This window comes from Coccidioides posadasii, chromosome 1, assembly GCF_018416015.2.
Source record: "Coccidioides posadasii str. Silveira chromosome 1, complete sequence".
NCBI lineage: Eukaryota > Fungi > Ascomycota > Eurotiomycetes > Onygenales > Onygenaceae > Coccidioides > Coccidioides posadasii.
In genome coordinates, this window is record NC_089407.1 from 1,973,137 (window position 1) to 1,984,483 (window position 11,347).

The window sequence follows — 11,347 nt, forward strand, 5'->3', positions numbered from 1 at the left end:
CGGCTTTCTGAACTACCAGTTACGCATCCCTTTTTGCAAAAGCTCCGACTTTCATACAGCAGTGATTGGGCATATCAACATATGCTTGGCAGAGGTTCGACCCCAATCCGATTGTTTCAAAAGCTAACCTTTACATTCAATGGAGATGCGCATCGCACTACATTGAAACTCGATGATCTGGTTGAGTATACTCGTGCATCGGGCACCAAGATCGGGCAAATAAGGTGCATATTCACCCACAACCAGGGCAGCAGCTGGAGGGTTTTTTTTGCCATGTTCTCTGCTCATGAAATTCGGCGCGAGAGGGTACTGGATTTGCCGATTTTGCAGGTGAATCGGGATGAGATTCATATAATCGGCCTACCTGCAATCCGCAAACCAAGCCTTTACACTATACCTGTCAGCAAAGATTCCGAAAGGCTCGAACTAGATTCTGCTCTGCCGACTACCTTTCTCAACTGCACTTGGAGCGTTTCCTTTTTATAGGTGGATCGGGCGGTTTGATGTATGTAGTATTGCGCATTAGTTGAAATCCAATTTCTCTCTCCAGTGTCTGCTGGGGTAACTATACTATAATGGTTTCTATACTATAATGGTTTCCCTCCATATTTATAAACCCGAAAAGGTATCCCGAACGTTCCTAGATATATTCGTTGATCAGGGGTTTCAACGTTTCCCGATTTCTACGTTGAGGATCGGAAGCTACGTTTCCGAATTCGGAACGTATATATTTTTAAACTTCCAAACAACCGTGGATTCGGATAAACGTATATTCCGACGTAAACGTATCGGGACTAGTGGATCTACGGTTTACAAATCCTCCCCATTTCTGCTATGGAAGGTTTCTCCACAACAGTTCATAACTCCATCTTGTCAGGTTTCATCTAATCATTCTGTGTCTTTGGCTGCCGTGCCACAAGTTTTATAACAATAAAGCACTACTATAACAAAAGATGCCAGAAGGCATCAATTTTGAAAAAGAGGGAAAAAGTATTTCTAATTCAATAGAATATCAAAACCAGATGACCAAGTAAAAAACTCAATTTCAAAAAATTGAGACCATACAAAATCACAAAGCAGATCAGAAAAGTCAACTACAAACTCCAGCTACTCAAGAAGATAAGAATACACCCAATATTCCATGTCTTATTATTGGAAAAAGCACCACTACATATCAAAAAAATGCCCACAGAGATCAATAAAGAACAAGAATATGAAGTCAAACAGATACTAGATCATCAGAAGATTAGTGAGAAACTTCACTACTTAGTAAAATGAAAAAGATACAATACCTCAGAAAACACCTGAGAATCAACAAAAAATCTCAGAAATATTCAGATGATTGTTAAGATGTATCATCAACAACACTCTCACTCAGTAAAGCATTAATGAACAAATCAGAAACAACCAGAAGCAAGTCTGAAGAAGAAAGATTATTTAATAAAGCAAGCAAATTCTGAATCTCTGCCTGCTCAGTTACTCTTTTCTGCTCTTTCTCTTCCAGGTGCTCCAATTTCTTCAAAGAAGAAAGACCCTGAACTATCATATTACTACTACAATATTTAAGAAGAGACTCTTGTTTTTGAAGATAAAGAAGTTTTGAGAAAATATAAATCTGTTTCTCAAGAACTTAGCATTTCTCTAATGCTAGCTTCTTCTGAGCTTTTTTAAGAGAACACCAGTTCTCAGTAGAAGAACCATTGTTACAGACACACAAATAACTGAAACACATGCATACACTATATCAAGAAGAACAAGAGAACATAATGCATGTCTTGTTAAGAGAGAAACAACAAACACAAGAGAAGATCATAATAAAGCCTGATTTTTTAATATTAGTGATTAAAGCATTCTTGTGAATGGCAGATTTGGAAGCCATAGTTAAGTCATGAAGACACTTACTTAAGAAGAAAGAATACAAGAAGACATAAGAAGAAAAAAACACTCTTTTATATTTCAGAAAAAGAAAGCAGAGTGGTTGGGGACAACACACTGTGAAAGAAGAAGATAATATTATAAATCTTGTGGCACAGTAGCTGAAGAGACAGAATGATTGAACAAGATCTGACAAGACAGAGTTACAAACTGTTGTGGAGAAATCTTAAGATAGAAAGTTACATAACCAGAAAGTGATACAAGCAAGACAAGATATAAGAAAGAGAGTATTACATATTGTGATATTACAGTATAAGCAATCTAGGAAAAAGTATCACAAGTATCACCAGAAGAGTATTATATATATAAGAACACTTATTACCAGAGATCTAATAAACTTGTTTATTGTGATCAATCTTCTTATCTATCTTATAGATATCTTTGAATCAGATACTCTCATATTTTGATTACTTTCCATACTATTAAAGTCTTGTGATACTATACAATTATACCTAATCCCACTACTCTTGAGAAGGCACAATAGTCTTGCTCTGACTCTGATATACCTGCATGGAAACTCTTTGTCATCAGAGCAAGACTGGCCACTCAACCAGAGCACCATTGGACTATTGATCACTACCTAATCTGTTATTAATCTTCTGAAGCTCTTTGATACTCTTCAAATCTCAAAGAATCCAGAAAGGTTCCCATCACACACAACACTATTCCTCTTTATATAGCATCTTTTACTATAGACTGAACAGTACTTTTATGCTCTAGTTATCTGATGTTAGAAGATATCTCTTCTGTATTCAAGAAGATTCAAATATTATGGTGTATTTGAGAATTGAATTCAAGGCTTTTTATAGCTGTAGAGAGAAGAAGAAGAAGAATTCAAAGAATTGTTGTTGTAACTTGTGTTTTTGATAACCTGCTGAACAGCAGCAACTATGCCACTTAAAAAATCATGGTGAAGATCTAATATAGTCTTGATGTTGTAAAATCTAGAAATTAGAGCTTCTGATTTACTTTTTTTGAGAACAGCTCTTTAAGCAGCTATTTTTAAGTAGCTATATTGAAGACTTAATGTAATTATCTTTGACTGCTTGTTCATGCATCTTAGATAGCCAGTTATTAGCTTAAATATTCCAATAATTGGGCCTTTAAATCTGAAGATAACATTGTAGCTAGAGAAACAGACTCTCTTTAAAGAAATCTAGAGATTTGATAATGTATTTGATTAGTTTTTTTGCTCTTCTTGATGATTAGAAAGAGAGATAGAGAAAGGCTGAATTTATACTTAACTTTTTAGATAAAGAGAATAGGGATTATATAAGTAAGGCTCATAAATAATTTGTTTGAGTGAACTGATTGCCAGAAAAAATAAAATTGAATTCCTCTTCATTTTATAATTGCTTTTCTATCCAATTTAGAAGATAAGAAGAATGACTATGCAGTGAAGAAGCTCATAATCTGTTGGAGCATGGAAAACTAAGCTTTATTATGCTGCTACAAAAGAGACTAGTGAGATCTCATCTCTTACAGTGAGATAGAGCTTCGCAGCAGAAAAGAGTAGACCAAGAGTGATCACATGAGGTCATGTGCGCGCTAAGCCCAAAAGGGGTTAGGGTGCGCGGACAGGTTTGGGGAAGGTGACCTCGGCAGGTGTCAGGTGACCTGCCGGAACGGGGCTATACCAGATCTGGGCGGACGGCCGAACCCGGCTTGGCGACTCGCTGGTTGATTGTTTACTGCTAAATAATAAATAAAGTTTTGTACGAAGTTACAGAGATTTCTTCAGAATTAATTTTGTCTTCAACGTTTTTGGGGGCTGCTGGATGTCACCGTAGAGGGCCGGAGTCCAATAGAAAGTTGCTGATGATTGACTGCTTGAAAGGTTAGTAGTCCAACCTGGGCTCTCAGGTCCCTTTTACATCCTTTTCTGCGCCGTCCGCAGCAGCTCTTCATTTTGTTTGTTTATCCCTATCGATGCTTGATGTTGACATCTGCCTGTTCCGCTCCGCTGCCAAGACGCTCCGGCCGCGGAGAGTCGGCGCGAGACGCGTCCGATGCGCGAATCATAAACGACGCGTCAACAGAAAACAGGCCGGCGTTAGGGGTTGTAAACATATCTCCATTTCGAGTACGTTCTTCCGTCAGTTTTTCTTGAGACTTTCTCCTAAGACACTGCGATTGTTTGTGGGCTCTTCCATGGCTCTTTGTTTGCCATCAAAGCGCCTGCTCCTTGTAGCACGGATGACATGGATGACTACGAGTATGCAGTATTTCAGTCGTGTATTCTGGCAAGACCACTAACTCTACTTACATAGGTAAGTAGACGTATTGGTTTGGATCGATAGACATCACCATGAACAAAAACTGAGAGCAAGGAAGTTTTTTCTTGCTCAGATAAGAGGCCAGGGCCAAACACCATCCACCAGAACATCTTGATGCAATATCTCGATTTGCCATTGCAAATCAGTCCCCCTTCCACAAAGCCCAAATCCGTTCCTGCTCCCGCCCAATTTCTGCATAGGGAACCCGAAACATCATGGTAAACGACGGACTTCGTTTGGATCCCAGACAACCGCCGAGAGGCCCTTGTCACTTCTTGTCTTTGTTTTTCGCGGCTTCTTCTGCCGCCCTTTTTTCGGCCATCTGACGCTCGATGGCGCAAGTTTCGCATTCCCTGCCCGGTAGCATGTAAATGTTGGGATGTCTTGGACATGGGATCATGTGCTCTTTTCTGCGGCAATTGGTGGTAAATACTTTCCCACAATAGGCACTGGCAGAGTTAGCAAGTTCCTCGGGACCGATTTATCAGTACTCAGGACGTACCAGTGATGCCCGCCTTTCTTCTTCTGGGGCATGGTGAAGAAGTTGAATTCTTGAGCAAGAGGCGAAGTCGAAAAGTTGGAATTGATCACCGTGAGGCGAATAAGGAGATCCTTGAAAAGCTGCTTGTATGAGTTCTGCTGCTGCTATTGCTAGAATGCCTCAAGTTCAACTGCAAGGGAACGCAGCTTTTATAATGAGTTTTGACCTCATGTTGGGCCAATCCCTGGGTTTGCAGACCATTGACAAGCATTATTCTACTAACGCATCAGGCGCAATTCTGTTGAACAAACAACTTGTTGACCCTGATAGCAATCCCAACGCATACCTCTCCTGGCCCTGGGCGACTTAATTGCACAACAACGGCATCCGCGAGTCAGAGATACGACACCTAATATGGCTGGTAGCCTCGTTCCGTGTCAGGTGAGCTCCCATGATAATCGCAAAACAAATATGGAGTAAATTGTTGCCTAACCCATTGAAGAAGTGGCAGATTCAGTGTTGTGCTGGGGCAATCAACCCCCAGGGCTGGGTGAAATAATACTAGTATTGTTTGTTTGGCGTCCAAAAGAGGCACCTATCCGCTATTCCATGTCAAAGACTGAATTGAATCATCATCGTCATTATTGCTGCCATAATGTTTTGTTGAGAGCAAACTAGTATTAGAGATTTCTACCTGTGGTATCAGCAAATGCTAGTCTCCGTGCGTAAGAAGTATCTTGGGTAGGCATGTACCGGTAGGTACTTAACAACTATAGGCAGGATGTACAAAATACAATTCAGAAGATAATGGTACCTGCACATATTTGTTCCTCTTCAAACGTTTCCTCAAAGTTTGGTCATGGCGGCAACTACGGGAGTATAGCAAGCAGCAAACAAACAGACATTGCTCAAAGTACTCGGCCTGCATGCCATCATAAACCTGACCCCAACCAGTCTTGTCAGCTTCTCTTTTTTTCCTTTTTCCCCCCATCAGGAGTCACTTCACAGTCACCTCAATAACATCAACATGACGGTCTCAGGTACTACTACTAGAAGCGACACTGCTTCTCAGTGCTCGGACAGCGAGCATTTGGCCCAGTTCGACCAAGTCCGCAAGATCCTACAACTGCAAAACCTACCAGCGTTTGCCTTGAAGATTCGCTATGGAGATGCCGTCGCTGCTGACTCGTCCTGTCGCGTCGTCCCTGACCCTCTCTCCGGCACTTATCATATTCTCTTCAAGCTCGAGTTCGACGATGGGGTGCACTGGCTCCTCAAAGTCCCCGCTAATGGTTATCCCGACGCCTTTGACGCCGTTTCTGCCCGCGCCCTCCGGTCTGAAGCACTGACGATGCGTTTAATCCAAAGGAAAACCAAAGCACCCGTTCCAACCGTGTATCATTTCGACGATACCCTAAACAACGAGCTCCACTGTCCCTTTATCCTGATGGAATATGTCGACGGCCGCCCATTGTACGAAATTTGGTTCGATCAAAATGTCGACCCCGAGGTACTCGAAAAACGTCGCTGTCGTGCGTTGGATGGCGTGGCGCGAGCAATGTTGGAGCTCGGCAAGTTTGTCTTCGACGAGGCTGGGGAGATACTCTTCGATCATAATGACTGTCCATGCTGCATCGGGCCGATGAAGATGCTGGATATCCAAGCCATGCTGGGGCAGGACGATGATGATGATGATTCCACAATCTTCTGTTCCGTTGGGCCCTTCCGCAGCGCAAAATCGTGGTTTACCTGCATGCTTGACAGGCGCGAACCACCCCCGGATGAGTACAGTCTTGGAGTCTACAGTGTGCTTCGTTTGTTCATTGACCTAGCCTTTCCCGAGACGCAAAGTGGAGAGAAGACGGATTTTGTTCTCTCCCACCCTGATTTCGATATTCAGAACGTCCTCGTGTCCGACGACGGCAGCCTACGTTCACTCATCGATTGGGATGGGGTGAGCACGGTACCTCGCTGTCTAGGAAATGAGGTATATCCAAGCTGGTTAACGCGTGACTGGAATCCGGTAACTTACACATTCGATGAAAGCGCTACGCCTGGATCGGACTGCCAGAATAACCATGAAAACTCACCGAGGGAGCTTGAGCACTACCGCAAGATATATCAGAAGCTCATCGAGAAGATATTGGAATTCCCTGCCGCGTCGAAAAGGATGGCAGCCAACTCCCTGGTCCTCCGCAACCTCTACATCGCCGCTACAGACCCTGTTTGTACGCACGCTATTGTTCGGAGGATCTTTGAGGAGATTACGTCGAGGACGGCCCCTGTTAAATCCTCTACAGAGCATAAAGGTGAAAACGGATCCAATAATGGTGACAACTGCAACAACGGCGCCGATAGCCGTGGCGATGGCGACCATACACATGTTGATGAGGGTGACGATGACTTCTTCATCTATGATGTTTTCACCAAGTTCCGACGCGGCAACCTAAGTGAACGGAACCTACAGCGTCTTACACGTGGATTTCAAGCGCTGTTGATATGATGTGTCCTTTCGATATGCTACTCTTCACGGTACCCCCGAATATACCCAAACTTACTCACTGCCTTCCTACGAAGTTTTTATCAGGTTTAGCAAAGTATTTCGTTTCGTTTACAAGGTTAATATCTAAATTTCTGCTCATTGAGTCCACCTATTCTGCAAGAACTCACTCCAGCTTGATAGAATCTTGAATTTATACTACGTTCATCTGGTAGTAATACTATCTGATCAGTCCTCCATCGGCACCCACCGCAACTGCACACGCCCCGGATCGCGCATCTGCAACGTCAATTTGCTAACCGAATCCCACGCCAACTGCCTCAGCCTCTCCCTCAGCATCTCAGCATCCTCAATCCCCACTGTTGGCAGCGGCTCGCACCGCGCGGACCGGAACAACGTCGCCATCGTCGCGACGAATTCGACCTGCGACATTTTCACCCCGGGACAGATCTGTGGGCCGCCGGACCAGGACACGTAGGTGCCCTTTGCTGGGGTGATGATTTGATCTGACGAGGAGGACGTGTCGATCCAGCGGGAGGGGTTGAATTCGGCTGCGTTGGGACCCCAGTGTGCCGGGTCGAGGTGGATGCTTAGTTGGGAGACGTAGATGTCCATGGGGGGAGTGAGGAGGTGCTGTGTGCCGGTTGTTGAGTTGTTGAGTTGTTGCGGTTCGAGGACGGCGCAGGGCAATTTGTCGGGCACCACATTTCTTCACTTAAAGCCGGACTTTTTTATCTTCCCTGAGGCATAACTATTCGTTATATTTTTTCCATAGTGCTATACGGAGTACTACTACGAGTAGCAATCCCTGCTTCCTAGGCGTACCCCTGGAAAAGAGACAAGTCAAGCTTCATGACTCAAGGCAGTCATTCTGCTGTCTAGTAACTCAGAGAGTCTCTTAAGCATGTTATGCTCTCTTATCTCTGTAACAAAGATTTTCTTTTGTCTGAAATGTCCTTCATTCTGGTTGTTTTCATAGCCAGAATCCCCATTATAATCCTCCAAAGCAGCAATGTAGCAAGCTAGCTGCTGTGGTGAGAGCTGGTAAGGATGGAATTGAAGAAGCTGCTCTGTAAATCCAAAGATAACCCTGAATATGTCCACTGGTATGCAGATGTGATGGATGTGAGGACTGCAACCCCCTGCGGACTGAGCTGGCGGACCGGCGGAAGGTTGTTCCGGGGCGAAGCCCTAAATGATGGATGATGGAGGACTTGTATGCTTGTCATTCACTAAGCTACCTAAAGGGGAATCTCAGCTAATCTATGTGGGTCACATGAGTGAGGTGCTGGTTGGATTATCTAACACCCCCCCATGCAACAAGCTCCAGCAGCAAGTGAGAGCCACAAAGATCCAAAGCTTCCAAATCTCTCAAATCTGCAATAAAAATTAATTACAGAATCCAGATTTATTTCTTCTTTAGGCTTAGCTCTGTTTTGCTGCAATACTGTATTTTTGCTGACTTTACTGATAAATCTCCATATTTTCCTGTATCAACTTGTCACCCCTATTGCACTTATAAATTGAGTGTAGAAATCCATTGTAAGAGTCTTCATGAGTCTGTCAGCTTTATTCACATCAGTTCCAACATGCTCAATTGAGATTTCATTCTTTTGAATCTAGTCTCTTAGCATATGGTGCTGAATCTCAATATGGTGTGCTCTTCATGTTATAGCTTTAGCTTTGGCTAAGTCAACCACTTTCTTGTTGTCAATACTTAATTTTGAGCTCCTTAGCTTTGCTGAGCCTTCACTAATCACCCTAGCATCTATCAACAGGTTGTTGATCCAAACTAGTTCACAAGCAGCTTCACTAGCTGCCAAATACTCTACTTTAATTGTTGATTTCAAGACAGATGTCTGGTGCTGTGATCTTCACAATATTGGAGCTCTATTCATGGTAATAATGTAGCTGCTGGTAGATTTGTATGCAGGATTGGCTTCAGTTCAGTCAGAATCTGAACTGGCTGCCAGTTTCAAGTCTTCAGAATCCATATCTCTTTTGAAGACTATTTCTTTTGATTTTGTGCTCTTGAGATAGTGTAGGATCTGCTTGAATACTGCCCAGCTTTCCCTATTGAGCCTGCTGTTGAATCTCACCAGATAATTGACTGTGAATGCAATATCCAGTCTTGTACACATAACTAGGAACTGTAAAGAGCCCAGATCTTTTCTATAATTTGTAGGCATAGTCTGCTTGTCAACTTTATTTTTGAGAGTTTGATCTAGTGTGAATTTAATGCTTATTTCTTTCTTTATTGGCATTTTGAAAGATTTACAGTCTTCTATTCTATATTCAGTTAGTAGATTCTTGATATACTATTTCTGGTTTACAAAAAGATCTCCATTTGGCTGCTTTTGAACCTGCATATCTAGATAATGGCCTTGTTCTGTAATCTTCTTGATCTTAAAGCATTTCTGAAGCTTCTTGATGAGCTATTCTATTTCAGCTTCATTGGGTCCCATTATATGGCAGTTGTTGACATGTAGGGTTAGATAGATTTGCTTTCTCTTGTGGTAGAGTAATCCCACATCATATGGAGAGATCTGGAATCCTAGAGATTTCAGATAGTTAGTAGCTGCTTGATACCAAAGTCTAGCAGCTTGTTTCAATCTGTAGAGTCCATGGTGTAAGAGCTCTACTAGATTACCCCACCTGTGCTTGAATCCAGTAGGTAGTTGAATGGATACATATTTGTTCTCTGGAAGAGTTTCATTTAGAAAGGCTATCATAAAGTCAAAGACTCTAACCTTCCAGTTCTTGGCTGTTGAGATAGCAAAGAAGACTCTTATTGTAGGTCCACTAACAACTGCTGTGTAGGTCTTCTTGTAGTGAATGTCTTCTTGCTATTTGAATCCACATACAATCCAATAAGCTTTGAATCATACTATGCCACCCATATTGTTGAGCTTCCTATCAAATACCCATTTGCCAGAGAGAATCTGCATTTCAGGTTTCTTCTCAACTAGAATCCAGGTGTCTTTCTCTTGTAATTTGGAGACTTCAACATCTAGAGCCTTCTTTCAATAAAGCCACTCTTTAGAGTATTTGGCTTTAGTGATGAATTTTGGTATATCTGTACACATACTGAGTACTGAAAGCTCAGCTCCATTTGTCTCTTCTTCCTTCATAGTATCTGAGAGAATTTCTTGCTCTTCACCCAGGTATGTGAGCTCTAAAGTCTCTAATTTGCTGTGCACAAGCTTCTTTATGATTTCTGGCTTCTTCTTTGCAAGATAAGCTAGTAGCTTGTGTTGCCAGTCATTCAATGAATCTATGTAATTGTACTCCTCTGGAAGTTCAATGTATTTGGCTTTGGTTAGTGAATTTGTAGAGATTTGATTCAATTTCTCATCAAATATAACATCTCACAAGATCATTATACTGTTTGTTTCTGGGTCTCAAAGCCTGTAGGTGTGCATGCCACAATATTCTACAAATTTGATCTTCTTGAACCTAGATTGAAGCTTTGAGAATTTGTTCAAAATCTTCATGTAGATGTCACATTCTCATCTATGGACCCATCTGCAATAGGATTGGTGATCTGTTCAGGCTTTAAAGAGTATTAACAGCTTCATGTTCTTGCATCTATATAGAGACACTGAGATAGATAATAGATTCACTATTATGGAGACTGTGGCAAGAGCTTCACTCTATAACTTATTGAGTAGTTCTGAGTCTATAAGTATGCTTCTTGTTCACTTGCAAAGAAGTCATATTCCTCATTCACTTATTTCATCTTGTTAAGATGTATATGGGCATGTAATCTTCTGTTGTATACCCTTGCTTCTGTAGAATTCAGCCAGTTGTTGGCTTGTCAATTCAGGAGCTCCATCAGACAGTATAGTGCTGATCTTTTGTTTGATAGACACTTTAATCATGTTGATCCAGTTCTTTAGAGTTTCTGGAGCTTCTACCCACTTCTTCAGGAGATAGATCCACCTGTATTGTATGGCATCATCCATTATAAGTAGAAAATACTTCACTCCACTGTAGCTTGGAGAATCAGAGTCTGTGGATAGAGTACAGCCACCACCTGCAATATTAATAAAAATTTTAGCTCCAGACTTTGTAGAGCATGTTCTAGATTTAAATGGATTGCAAGCTTGCTTAGCTTTAGCACAGATTTTACAGAACTCTAGCTTCTTTACTCCC

The 11,347-nt window shown here is 42.0% G+C and overlaps 3 protein-coding genes across 3 annotated transcripts; 1 reads left to right on the forward strand and 2 right to left on the reverse strand.

Annotated features, from left to right (window-relative positions):
- Positions 1-3,858: 3,858 nt before the first annotated feature.
- On the reverse strand, positions 3,859-4,745 carry D8B26_000576 (uncharacterized protein; the record flags this gene model as incomplete). The annotated part of the gene is made up of 3 exons (XM_066123271.1): positions 3,859-4,092; positions 4,202-4,643; positions 4,714-4,745. The coding sequence occupies 3 exons, from the start codon at positions 4,743-4,745 to the stop codon at positions 3,859-3,861; spliced, it is 708 nt and encodes a 235-aa protein (XP_065979345.1).
- Positions 4,746-5,719: 974 nt separating this feature from the next.
- D8B26_000577 (uncharacterized protein) lies at positions 5,720-7,195 on the forward strand (the record flags this gene model as incomplete). The annotated part of the gene is made up of 1 exon (XM_003070958.2): positions 5,720-7,195. One exon carries the CDS (start codon positions 5,720-5,722, stop codon positions 7,193-7,195), a length of 1,476 nt encoding a protein of 491 aa, XP_003071004.2.
- Positions 7,196-7,420: 225 nt separating this feature from the next.
- D8B26_000578 (uncharacterized protein) lies at positions 7,421-7,807 on the reverse strand (the record flags this gene model as incomplete). Its single annotated transcript, XM_003070957.1, has 1 exon — positions 7,421-7,807. One exon carries the CDS (start codon positions 7,805-7,807, stop codon positions 7,421-7,423), a length of 387 nt encoding a protein of 128 aa, XP_003071003.1.
- Between the last annotated feature and the right edge of the window lie 3,540 nt (positions 7,808-11,347).